General features: G+C 42.7%; 1 protein-coding gene across 1 annotated transcript in view; it reads left to right on the top strand.

The window, feature by feature from the left end:
* The first annotated feature begins 3,335 nt into the window (after positions 1-3,335).
* PPP3CA (protein phosphatase 3 catalytic subunit alpha) overlaps positions 3,336-12,850 on the top strand; it is a 199,668-nt gene continuing 190,153 nt past the window's right edge. Inside the window, exon 1 of the mRNA XM_062574175.1 lies at positions 3,336-3,884. Coding sequence (XP_062430159.1) covers positions 3,827-3,884 — 58 coding nt within the window. The 5' untranslated portion in view covers positions 3,336-3,826. The remainder of the gene's footprint in view (positions 3,885-12,850) is intronic.

Here is a 12,850-nt window from a genome sequence, read left to right on the forward strand (position 1 = left end):
AGTATCTATTGCATTACTGAGCCTCTCTCAAGAAGCACTATTGGCATAGGATAATATGTGGCATAGTTGTCTTGTAGACAACTATGTTATAGACATTATGATCTATGCGGTAGACTTAGATACACAGATGTTAAGAAGCCTCACTAACTTTTGTTTTGAAAGGAAGTAAACTGAAACAACTACAAATCTCTCTTTAAAGAAAAATTGGGGAAATAATCAGCTAAGACAGCACCAATATCCAGACTAACCTCATTGCACATATTTTCCATGCAGCCATCATGAACCATCATACTCAAGATGGCTACATAATGAGCCATCATACTCAGGAGCACTCTCAAACTTGCCTTTAATTCCAAGATACTGTCAAACTTACATTAATTTTATGTGAAGCCAGAACTTCCAGGGGCTAAAAGCATGCAGGACAGACTCCCTGTAGTTATAGCAATCTTTCTTCTAATAATAATAGTTAAAATTTAAAATGCTATTTCTTATAATCAATACATCTAAACAGTACTTAATTGGCTGAGTCACTGTGCAAACATATGGTTACATTTCTAGAGAATAATCTTCACCTTGCTGTGAAATAAAGTCTGGACAACTTGATCACTATTTTTTCGTGGGACCTATGGCAAAGCTTGGAATCTGTTAGTCTGTGCATTTTTATGAAATACTGACTTAAAATGACTGTCTTCTCATTTTATGGGCATTTATTCCTCCTTCCATTTCAGCTGGATGCTGTTGCTTTCTGAAGATGCTATGTGCTTAAAAGAATTGTCATGTTTTAGCTAAAATGGAAAACAATCACTCATCTGAAGCAAAGAGCTGGGGGCTTATTTTACACTTTAAACAATTCTCTCACCTCTCCCTTAAGCCCCTAGTTCTCATAGACCCTGTCTCCAAAATCTGTGATCAGAAGCAATGCTCTTCAGAAGATCAGAGCTTCCAATTTATCATGCTGGGCACATGTTCCACCAGGAGATGAAATGACTAATGATGCTACTAAGGATTTGTGATTCAAGAAGTCAAATGTGTTAGATTTTTCCCAGAAATCCACAGACTGTGTTCTTTCCATTCAAAGAGGTGATCTTCATTTTCTCCTCTTACTGTTAAGTGAGAAAAAGGAATCTAACTGGATTCAGATCCCATGCAAAAGAGATTGCTCTATGGGAAAAAAGAGGTCTTTGTGAGAAAAAGCTGTTGTGCCACCTGTGCAGATGGAGGAAAAGTACAGATTTAAGTAGTAAGGAATAGTTATTTCACAACCTTTACTACTAGCATAGATCTGAAATAAAGAATTTTTCTATTCTATCATTATTACAAGAAACAAAGGAGGAGGAGTTCTATGATATTCCTCTTCATCCTTTCCCCTTCTCACAGCAAGGATAAGGAATTTGCAAATGCTACTGAAACAAATCATGAGGTCAAGATTGCACCACACCATGATAGAGCAGTCATGAGGTCTTATTCCTGTGATCTCGGCCATTTTGATCTTGAAAAAATGGGATGATATTTGGCATTAGTCTTAAGAAAAGGTCTTTGTCTTAAGAAAAGATATTCTGAAAACTTCTAAAGAAAAAATTACCTGAAATGGGGATTCTACCTTGGAAAGGAAGACTAAATGCATAAACAAGACCCTCCACAAGATAAAATGCAAGAACTACTTAACCTGGTTAGTGTTTTGTGATTACAAATTTAGAAGCAAAGAAGGATGGTTTTATAAAATGTCCTAAGGTGCAACTTCCAGAATTACTACAAACATGCTGGAGTTATAACACTGAATGTCCTTATATATCAGCAACAATAATCATTCTTTCTTGCTAAAAGGTCAGAGCTAAAGTCTTGTCCTGTGACTAATGGGGGAACAAACGCAAGCCCGAGAGACCCGGAGTCTCTATTATTGCAGCCTATCAAGAATCCAGATGACTCATGCAAACAGCCTGCAGTCACAGAAGAACAGATCCAAACTGGTCCTCCGTGTCTCATGAAGCTGTGGCCCATAAGGTGTTTGCAATACCTGAATTGACTGGCCATACCGCATTCCTAACACGCTGCTTCTCCTTCCCTGTCCGAGCACCAAGTGCCGCTAAACAGTGCCTCCCGGCAGCAGCCTTACTGCTTCAGTTAAATACCCTAACATATAGGGAGTCTTACATATACTTGTCATGGGCTCCCAAATTTATTTGGGCATATGTAAAACACCATGTTTGAGCACCAGCTTTGTTTTCTGTTTTTGTGTTACCGTCAAGCATAGGAATCTCTGTTGGGAATTCAGTTTTGCTTCCCAACTAGCTCATGGGGCAGGAGGATGGTTGCACCACGACTGTCTGGATGAGCTGAAAACTCGTGCTGCTGTACTGAACGGCCGTCCCATATAACGTCTTCTCACGTTCAGAGAAAATACCGCAAGGACAGCCAGAAAATAGTCCTTTAAAAATGTCAGGCAAATCAAAGCCAAGAGTGTGTGTCATAACTACATTATTTCCTTTGTGTTTTTAACTATAATATCTGCACAACAAGCAACTTGTCCATCAGCCTGGAGGGAAATGGGAAGCTAGGCAAGGTGTCTTGACTCTTGGCTTGTCAACACAAAAGTTATTCAACAACAACTCTGCGAACATCCCTCCTCTTAGAAGAGGTGTGCCCTCTTCCTCTCCGATCGAACTCACGGAGTGTTAAACTGGACCGGAGCAGCTCGCCCTTGTTCTGGAAACTAGTCACGAAACTGGCCAGGGACAGCTGGCTCCTCCCGGACAGCCGCGAGCGCAAAGGAGCCCTGACCGACATCCACGCTGTCCGCGACGGCGGGGCCCCCGTGGCAGATGTAATCTGCTTTCCCCATCCCGAGAGAGGCGCCGAGCCCAGCTGCCCCCCGGCAGGCGGCGGCGCGGCGAGGCCGGGCCGGGGGAGACCCCCGCCAGGCCTCCGCGGCGGCATCGCCTCGACGGAGCCCAGCTCCCGTCAGGAGCAGCGCAGCGCAGCGCAGCGCAGCGCAGCGCAGCGCAGCGCAGCGCAGCGCAGCGCAGCGCAGCGCAGCGCAGCGCAGCGCTGCCCGGCCCCGGCCCCGGCCCCGGCCCCGGCCCCGGCCCCGCGCACCTGGGCGGCGCTGCGGCGGGCGGGAGGCCGCTACCTGACAGTGATTGGCAGCGCGGCGCCAGCCAATGGCGTGGCGGGGGCGGGGCGCGGAGCCGGCGGGGCGGGGGGCTGCGCCGCGGAGCGTGTGCAGCGCGGCGGGGCCGCGGCCGGTGCCGGTGCCCGGAGCCGGAGCGAGTGAGGGGAGAGACCCTGCGGGGGGAGGGGGGGACGGAGCTAGGGCTAGGGCTAGGGCTAGGGCTAGTGCGGCGGCGGCAGCAGCTGCGGGAGGAGCCGGAGCAGCCAGCGCTGCGCTGTGGAGGAAGGAAGCGCAGGGCTGCTGCGTTTGCAACCTGGTTGTTACTGCTTTTCGGTTTATTTATTTATTTTTTTGCCACCGCTTTTTGACAGTTGTTTGTCGCCGTTGTTATTGTTTTTTTATTTATATTTATTTTTTTTTGATTGCGGGGGGAAAAAGCGAGCGATCTGACGATCTGAAACAACTGAGAGGCGTGATTGAAAGCAAGAAATAATTAACTGGAGGAGGAAGAGGAGGAGGAGGAGGAGGACGGGGGTGGAGGAAGAAGAAGGAGGAAAGCAGAGCGCGGCAGAGCGGCGCAGAGCGAGCGGCAGCGGGACGCGGTAACTTTGGCCACAGCGGAGGCGCCGGAGCCCCGGACTGCAGCAGCGGCCGCCGCCTCAGCCCTGTGCCTGCCCTGCGCGAGGGAGAGCCCTGCCGCCTCCCCGGCCGCCGGACATGTCGGAGCATAAGGCCATTGATCCTAAGTTATCGACGACGGACAGGGTGGTGAAAGGTGGGTGCCGTGCCGTTCCGTGCCGTGCCGTGCCGCGCCGCGCCGGCCCCCTCCTCACCGCGTCGTGCCGCCGCGGCCCCTGCCCTCCCCCGCCCCGGCAGGTACCGCCGGGCTGTGCGGTTCCCGGCGGTCGTTGGCGCGGGGCCGTTGGCGGTCGTTGGCGCGGGGCCGTTGGCGGTCGTTGGCGCGGGGCCGTTGGCGGTCGTTGGCGCGGGGCCGTTGGCGGCGGCTCGCGCCGCGGCGGTTGGAGGCGCGCGGCCGCGGCGGGCGGCTCGGCGCGGAGGCTCGCGCCGAGGCCCCGGTGGACGGTTTGCTCCTTCCCTCGCCGCCTTCCCTGCCTGCCCGACGCTACATTGCAGCATTTTCCCCCCCCACCCCCCTCCACACACACACACACCACCCCCGCCGCCGCCTTGAAGGCGCTGCACAGGGCTCGCTTGAGAGAGAGGGGGAGCCCCAGCTTCCTCACTCGCCCGAGTGCCCGAGGGAGAGGGGGGCAGGGCTCGGCCCCCTCCCCCAGCCTGGCTGCTCCTCCGGGTATCCCCCCTTTCTCCTCCTCCTCCGGACTGCGCTCCCCCGAGCCGTCCCCCGCCGGCTCCGCCGCCGCTCGTCACCGCCTTTCGCGTGCACCCCGCCTGCACCAGGATGCCTGGAAACCTCCGCGCGCCGCCAGCCGGGGCTCCCCTGCGCTGCGCTGCGCCCGCCGTGCCCAGATGCGGCGGGGCTGCGGAGCCGGGGGGCCGGGCACGCGTGTGCCTGGCGCCGCGCGGCCAGCGCGGGGCAGGGCGGCGAGCGCCGCCGCCTCCGCCCTCGCCGCCTCTTACTTGCGGTTTGGCCTGGTCGGATGTGAAGTTATCCGGCAGGCGTACTGCGTGCGGGCGCGGATGTGCGGGGCCGGGGCGGGGGGGGCCGGGCACACACCCGCCTCTGCTCCCTGATTTGGCTCTGTTTAAAAGGTATGTGTTTGCTGTGAGCTGCAGTCATACAAACAAATTTTAGTTCAGATTAACAACACGTTGTGCCCTGCGGTAAATACCGAGGTCTCATTTATTTGGGTAATGCCTGATTTGAATTGTACGTGAGCGTTTCTCAGTACATGGGAGGTAGGTATATTTAGTGGGCTTTTTTTTCTTCTGCGCTAGCCATATAGCTTGATACACTTAGATACAAGGTATTTCATCCAGTTAGCTTGTAACCAGCTTACAAATACAGTTTTTTTTATGCTGCAAGACACAACTCCCAGATGCAGTATGTGTCCTTCCAGAATCCAGGAAACTGGAAATAAAAATGGCCTTGGAATATGTACGCTTTTGTGTCTATGTGTGTATATGCCAAAACCGAACACTTATTGTAAATATTGTTCAGAAAAGGGTATTATTTATATTTGTGTGTTTATATTTACCTTTGCCTTTGTATGCCTTCCTCATTCTTTGTTTTTTTTTTCTTTCCAAATGAAATTTCAGATCTGCATATGTAGTAAGAAAAGCAGTAACAGGCCAAGTTGTTTTTTTTTCTTTCTCTCTCTCTTTTTTTTAAAATGACTTAGGAATTTGCCTGTATGCCTTCTAATACCTGGAATATTTATTGCTCATTTAAGTAGTCAGCCTGTTGTATCTCACTAAGAATATATCTCACTAAGAATAGGCTTCAGAAGCCTGAACAGCTGGGTGATGATGCTTTTCTTCTGCAGGTATAAAATGGCCATCATATTGAAAAGATTTTCTTGTGATAATGAGTTGGGTGACTTTTTTTGTCTAACCTCATCCCAGAACAATCAAATGGCCTGATCTTTGCTGTGGCAAGACTTCCTTTGACTTGGGTAGATGTTTTGCCTGAGTACAAACTGCTGCAGAAGTTGACCTATTATTTCTAGTTACAAAACCTTTAGTGGTTTCAATGCATCTTAATGTGCTTTATCGGTAATTGCTTGTGTGCTAATATATATAAAATCTCAAAACATAATTTTAAGAAATTTTACCAGTATGTATAGTTAGATAATTTTATAGAGTAATTAAAACAAAAATCAGCTTTCCTAGGCAGATTTAAGTTATTGAAGGAATGAACAAATCAGAACATACATGCTGCTTAGGTGTGTGTTTGTTTATTCAACTCACCTGGTAACTGTTGGCTCTTTATATAAGTGCTTCCCAGAAAGCTTGAAATTTGTTTAACCAGTTCATTCTTTTCTTAAATATTGAAATCCTATTAAGGTCATTAAAGCAGCACTTGTAAGGAGTAACATACAGTAAACTGACTCTTAATGGGACTATTCTTTTATGTATTGTAGACACTTTTACATTGCCTTCCTGTATATGCTTTTTTTGCTATTGGGAAACTCAACAAGAAAACAATTGGTAGTAATAAGAGATAGAAAAAGTTATGTTCCGAGTTCATTCAGTAGTCAAAACTGTTGTTTCTTCTCTGTAGGACATTACTTGTATCTTCTTGAGATGAGCAACTAAAATAGGCTTGCAATGTTAAAAATAATACATAATTTAAAAAATCAGCACTCTGTAAGCACCCATGTAAATAGCTAGTGAACCTTGATAGTTCAGAGAGGGAAACCAAAGTTTCTGAATTTGGTGAGATATAACCTGTGAAAATAACTTCTTATTTTTTAAGTAACAATATAATTTGGAACCACATTCGGAGAGGAAATAATAATTTTAACATATGGATGTAGGCTCTGAATTTAAATTGTAATTATTTTACTATTTGAGAGCTTTCTTTTACTGCAGATTTGGTCATGTATCTGTCTAAACCAAACAACCCTCCTTTCCCCCTGCAAATCCTGTCATTTTGCTGGTGCGTGACAGGAGATGTCTCCTTCTAACAACAATTGTGGGCTGGCTCTGAAAATCGTGGCTAAGCACTGTTATGTAACTATTAGTGGAATGGGTTGGGGACGTTACAGTCCTAGCAATTTCATGAACATTGCTTGTGACTCTAAGCAGCCTGTTAGGTGGGTTGTGTGTTTTCTTTTTTAATTTTTTTAATTTTATTTTTTTATGTTGGAAAGAATCAAATATAACACAAAGTGGAATATATCTACAAATGAGAACTTTTTCTACTGCTTATTGAATCTTCTGAATTGTGCTTGAAGTGCTCTGAATCAAAAGTAAAACATCCTTTTCAGAGAAGAAGGGGAAAATGTCTCAGAAGCCGCTAATGCTCATAAGGTCTTGGCCTTCTCCCACCTCTGTTACGCAACTCTTGGATATTTACATTCAGTAGGTTATTGAGGGAAATTTAAATACAAACGGCTCTGAAATTATTATGCAATGAGCAGTGTAAAGAAGAAATTCAAGTCCCCCTCAATTACAAAATCTGTGCAATGTTATGGCTTTAGAAGCTAATTAACTCCTGGTAAAGTTGACAATACTATTTTTCTGGAGTTACAGGGAAAGAAGGGCCTCTATGTGAATCCAAAGGATCCAGTTCCAGCTAGAACAATATCTTTCTGGTTTGCTTTGGTTCTATCCTTAAGGTACTACACATGTTATGATGCAAACTAGATGGTTTACTTTTATTCTGTGGATGTTGATCCTGTAGAGGGACAATGATTTGAATAGTTCTGTTGACTGAAAATAAGATAACCTGTATGTTTGAAGACTTGCAGGATCAAGGCTTAGATCAACCTAATGTTGCAGAAAATGCTGACTTGGCAGATTTACAGGATGAAATTCCTTGCTTTGTTTTCAGCAGTATGATGCAGCCTTAACCTGGGCAGGCACCTTCATTTTACTTTGCTTTTGAGGTCTTATTCTCCTTCAAGATGGAGAAGGTTACTCCTTATTCACACTACTTTTAACTCCTGAGACTTGACGGCCACAATGTGGGTGGGTTGTTCTTGTGAAGGTGGGGATACCTGTCCAGGAAAAACTGGACTGAGAATACAAGCTCGTTCCTCAGAGGTCACAGAACAGCTGTTTGATGTCAACACCTTCAGGTCACTACTGACATTAGCAAGATTTGAACCCCACTGACCTGGAGGGAAAAGCTCTGTATCATGTTACTTGACCTCCTCAAAATATTAAGTGTTGCATTACCACCTTCTAGAAATACTGTTCTAAAGCACAGTAATCCTATATAAAAACTACAGAAGTGGACTGTAATAGTCATACAAAGAAATGAAGGCAGTGTTTCTTACTGTTAGTTTGGTACAGTGATTATTTTGATTCTTTTATATTGCTCAGGTGGTTATGTGCTTTTAGAGGGTTTTTGCTGTTTTTCTTTCAGAGGAAAATGTTCTAGAGTTCTAATGGGAAACCCATATCTCAGCTCTTCAGAATGGCTTCTGTTGTGGCTTTTGATTCTTGGTGTTGGTAATTGCCTTTTCTTTTGTGCATTGTGTGCTTAGGTGTACACAGTTAAATCAAGAGCTGACAACACCAAAAACTAGACACTAGTCTAATACATAATTCATATCTCTGAATTTCATACTGTGTCATTAATAATCTTTCAATGTGTAGTCTGTCAGTTGTTTGTAATATAATATGAATGTCAGTTTAAATGTCAGTTTTGTATTCAATATGTTAGTGATCAGTATTAGTTTCAGATTCATGAAAGGTGAAACTAGTGTCTATTGTCAATAATGGGAATAAGCAATGAGGTTCAGAGTTTTCATCTAGAGTCCAGGGAGATGTATATCCTCAGGAGAGTCTTTTGCTTCAGATTGGAATCCAGCGAGCCAGCATAGATGTATTGCAGAAGCCTGACTCTGCCTTACAGTGAATCAAATGTTATTTATTATTATTATTTTAGCATAGATATATTCTGCCTGTGCTAGGCTGGCTGTTCTTTGTGGTTTTCAGGTAATTGTGTGATGACCTAAATGTCAGTAATATTGGTGAATGTGGTATATATTTTTGTGTAATTTTAAGAATTAGGAAATATGGACCAGTATTACTTGAATATCTATAGCTGTGTAATGAGAGTACATTTAACAGGTATGTGCCTCTCTTCTGAGGATGCTGAAAGTTCAGGATCTGATGCTCATAACAGTAAGGAAGGAGCTGCTTAGTAGCTGCTTCTGTTGTTGTAGGAAAGCTAACACTATCTATTTTTGTTTTAATTAATTAAATTTATCCTTATAATATTTAGGAATGTACTCACTTGTTCTGAGGAAGCTTGCCTCTGTTTTAAGGGATGTTATCAAATATAGAAACCAACTTCAGCTATGTCAGGGAAATAGCACTGGTACAGCTGAGGATTATTTGCCCTACTCCGCTTCTGGCTTCATTTGGAGGGATGAATGTTCCTCCACCTCAGCTTTGTAATGAAGAAATCAAAGATCCCCTGGTACCATCACAAGGCAAATCATGTCATGCTGTAGCTCAGGACAGAAAAAAAAAATGGAATGTACTGGAAGAGTATTTATGTTGTTGCTTAACAAAAAATGAGGTTGACTTGCTCTTTTCTTGTATTTAACTGCTTTGTTCTTGCATCCCATAGTTAAAACTGACTTAATACCTGTAAAACTAGTGGATTCTATCAGTTGGATGTTGCTTTGGTATCGTAAGAAGTCTTTGTATGTTTCTTATGCTATGGATTTGTATGTGTGACTTGTGTGCAGCACTTGTAAATACTTGTGAATGAAGTAATGAGAAACTTTACAGTGCTTGATAGCTATGCTTGTATAATAAAGCTAGTGATTTATTTTGGTTGGTGAACTCACTGGTGAACTTACTTGTGGAAGATAGTTTTGGAAATAAGGCATTGATTGAAACAAATCTGTTGCTGTTTAGACATAGGGGAAAAAGTGTGCACTGAAAAATACCTTTCTTATGTAATTAGTGTTGCGCTATGTAGGTAGGAGACTTTTCTCATGCTCTGTGTTATGGAGTGGCTTGCTGAATGTACTGAGTCTCAGGACTGATAAAAGTTGAGGGAAGACATTGCCTTATCTGTGTTTTTAAAACCTTTTGTGTGTTTTGAATTCCATGTCAGCTAAAGCTGTCTTCTGTTATGTGCTCTTTTCAGTTCAGCCTAGCAAGACAGCTTGTGCTTTTGATACCATTGGTGGTGGTGAGAAACTTGAAAGGGGTGTTCATGCTGGATGTTACTGGCATTTAACTTAAGTGGAAAATGTGAGCCAGTTGAGGCAATTTTCCATGGGGGAATGTTGTACAGAGCAATTGTTTCCTATCTGCTGTCCATTCCCAGATTGAATGGTATCTACTTCCATTGTCTTGGCCTCCTTGGAGATGATAGATGCTGCAAGGCTATGCTTACTTTTCTGTGCATGTTGTGACAGGAAGATCAAATACAACATGTACTTTTCTCTTACTATATATTTATATAATTAATAATTATTATTTATAATATTTCTTATAATTTTTGTAGTTCCTTAACTTTCTTAACTCCTGGAGTCCTTCCTTTCTTGGTGTTTCTACAGGGAATTTTTGTCAAAAGTGATTTTAATGGGTGGTAATAACAAATGAGTACTTGTAGCTTATATACTCTGGATTTATTGTCTGGTTTTAGTTTCATTTATTTTGCTGGATAGCTGTTACTTAAAGTACAAAGCAGAATTGCAGTTTGGATTTGGTACTCCATTTGAATATGAATATTAATTCTTCCAAGGCTTTCCAGCAATGTTTAAGCAGCGTGTTGTTGGAGATGGTTCCTTCTTCATGGCTTTAAAGAGTGTGAGTGAAAATTCTTCTTTAGGAGTATTTAAGATACAAAGATACTGTTTTAGGCTTTCTTTATTTTATCAAATATGTCATAAAAGAAACCACAAATTTTTGAAGTAAAAGCCACTTTAAATAATCTTCATGAAAAGGTGCCGCCTTATATTCTTTTATATGTGGTTTCACAGTCAAGAGCATGTTGTAATTGGGTATCATTTCAATTCTTCAGCTGAACACTTGAATCATTTCCTGTTCTGATAATCAGTCTTCTGCCTTGACTTTCCCCTCTAAGAGATCATTTTATGGCTTCTCAGTCAACAATGGTGAAATGTATCATTCCAGTTCTCAAAAATACTTTGACATATGTGCAGCCTAGTTTATGTAAGTGTGGCTCATTAAGTAATCTATCTGCCTCTCAGGTTGTTGCTTCAGTTGTGTTATGTCTGGAGATTATGCTCAATTCAGATTCCTTTTTTTTTTTTTTTTTTTTTTAATATATAATTATTGAATGGAGGAAAAGATGGAAGAGCATATGTAGAGAAACACAGAGACGATATAAATGCACAGATAAATGCTGTGATGGCAAATTTAACTTTTAAAGATAAAAAACTGAACTACTTATTCCTACCCTATCTACTCCTCCCAGAAGTTAATACTATTGAAATAACACCTCCAAAGTAGTAGCTGCTTGACAGTCATTTACATGTATTTTAAACTGACTATGATACCTATTTTTATAAGCAAGGTTAGGCATGTTAACGTTGGCATGGCAACACTGCTGTGTGAGGAGAACATGACTATCTTATTTAAGATGTAATTAGGATGCCAGCACAAGTTCCAAGTAGATCCATTTATATGTGGAGTTGGAAGTGGAAAAAACAGAGTGGAAAGGCACCAAAAATGAAAAAATGAGGATGATATTTTATTTAGAAGTTAGTTCCTGGGTGTTTGTGGATGAGCATGTTGCGTGTGCCTAAGTCAAAAGACGTAGATGGCATTCTTTCCTTCTCTACTGTATTACATGAAGTTTTGGAAAACATTTAGTTTGAGGATTATCTAACAGCTAACCATCTTTTTACTTGGAAATAAAGTTTTACTGGATTTGTATTGCAGCCTCCTTTTGTTGGTCAGGTTTCTTTTAAAATATATATATATTTTTATGTATTGATATGCTTCATCTTCTGCTGTTGAAGTTTAATTTATAAATTTTTTTAAATGTTTTGTGCCTTCTTATTGATAACTATGTTGAACAGCACAAAGGCTGGCTGGAAGTTGTGATCTGGATGTGTGTACTCAGGAACACCAGAGCTTCCTTGAACCCAATGTCTTTCCTTTGACAGTGGGCCTCTTTAGGTGCTTAGGGAAGCATGTGAGAATGAAGGAAGTATATTTGTTATGACTCTTCCTCTGACTTGTCTTATTATTCTGCAGCCAGCTGCTGACTCTGTAGCTTTCTTCTCAGTGAATAGCTCTGCTACCAGTGTGCTGCTGCTGCTCAGGCTCTTCCCAACTTGTCACAGAAGGATGTCTCTATTCTGCAGTTCTGCTGCTGCTTGCAGGTTGCTTAGCAGTAATGCTGAAAACTCACAGCATGACTGTCACTTTTGATCATCTGGCTTGCAAAAAACTCTGAAAAGCTGGATAGATGGTGATGGTTATTGGTTAACTTGAGAAGACAGATTTCTTGAGAGACAGGATAAATACCCAGACTTCAGTGTCTTTGCAAAAAGACACAGAAGTTTAATTAACAAGGAAGAATGGATTTGATTAAATTGATGATACTTGCTTGAAAAAAAACTGAAGTTCACCACAAATGAGTAATTTTTAAAACCTCCGTCTTTAAACTTTGAAGGATGAAAAGTGAGGAACCTAGTCTGTGTAGAGATTACACAAATGCTTTGTGGCACTGTGATAAAAATATAGCTGCATGTATCTTAGCGATAGTAGCTGTTTTTCCATGATTCAGATAAGCATACATGGATTAATAGTTTGATGCATTATGGGAATTTCAAAAGGAAAAGTTCTGTAATGTGACAAAACACTGATTAATGGACACAAGTATAGGTATAATAATGCTACTGTATTACTTGTATTCTTTTTGTCCAGCCCATCTTTTGGAGGTATGCAACTCGGGCATTTTATTGCATCATAGTTGTGCCGGCCAAAATGCTTCTCTTGAGTTGTACAATGTAAACTGCTGGAGTGGAGCAAAAAAGGCAACAGGTTTGCCTAGCAAATTAAATTAAAAAGCTAAGGTAAAGTTACCTGACTACGTTGGTTAAAATCTCATGGAAAAAGTTGTACAACTAAACTGCAGTGGAGCACATTCTG

This window comes from Rhea pennata, chromosome 4, assembly GCF_028389875.1.
Source record: "Rhea pennata isolate bPtePen1 chromosome 4, bPtePen1.pri, whole genome shotgun sequence".
Lineage (NCBI taxonomy): Eukaryota > Metazoa > Chordata > Aves > Rheiformes > Rheidae > Rhea > Rhea pennata.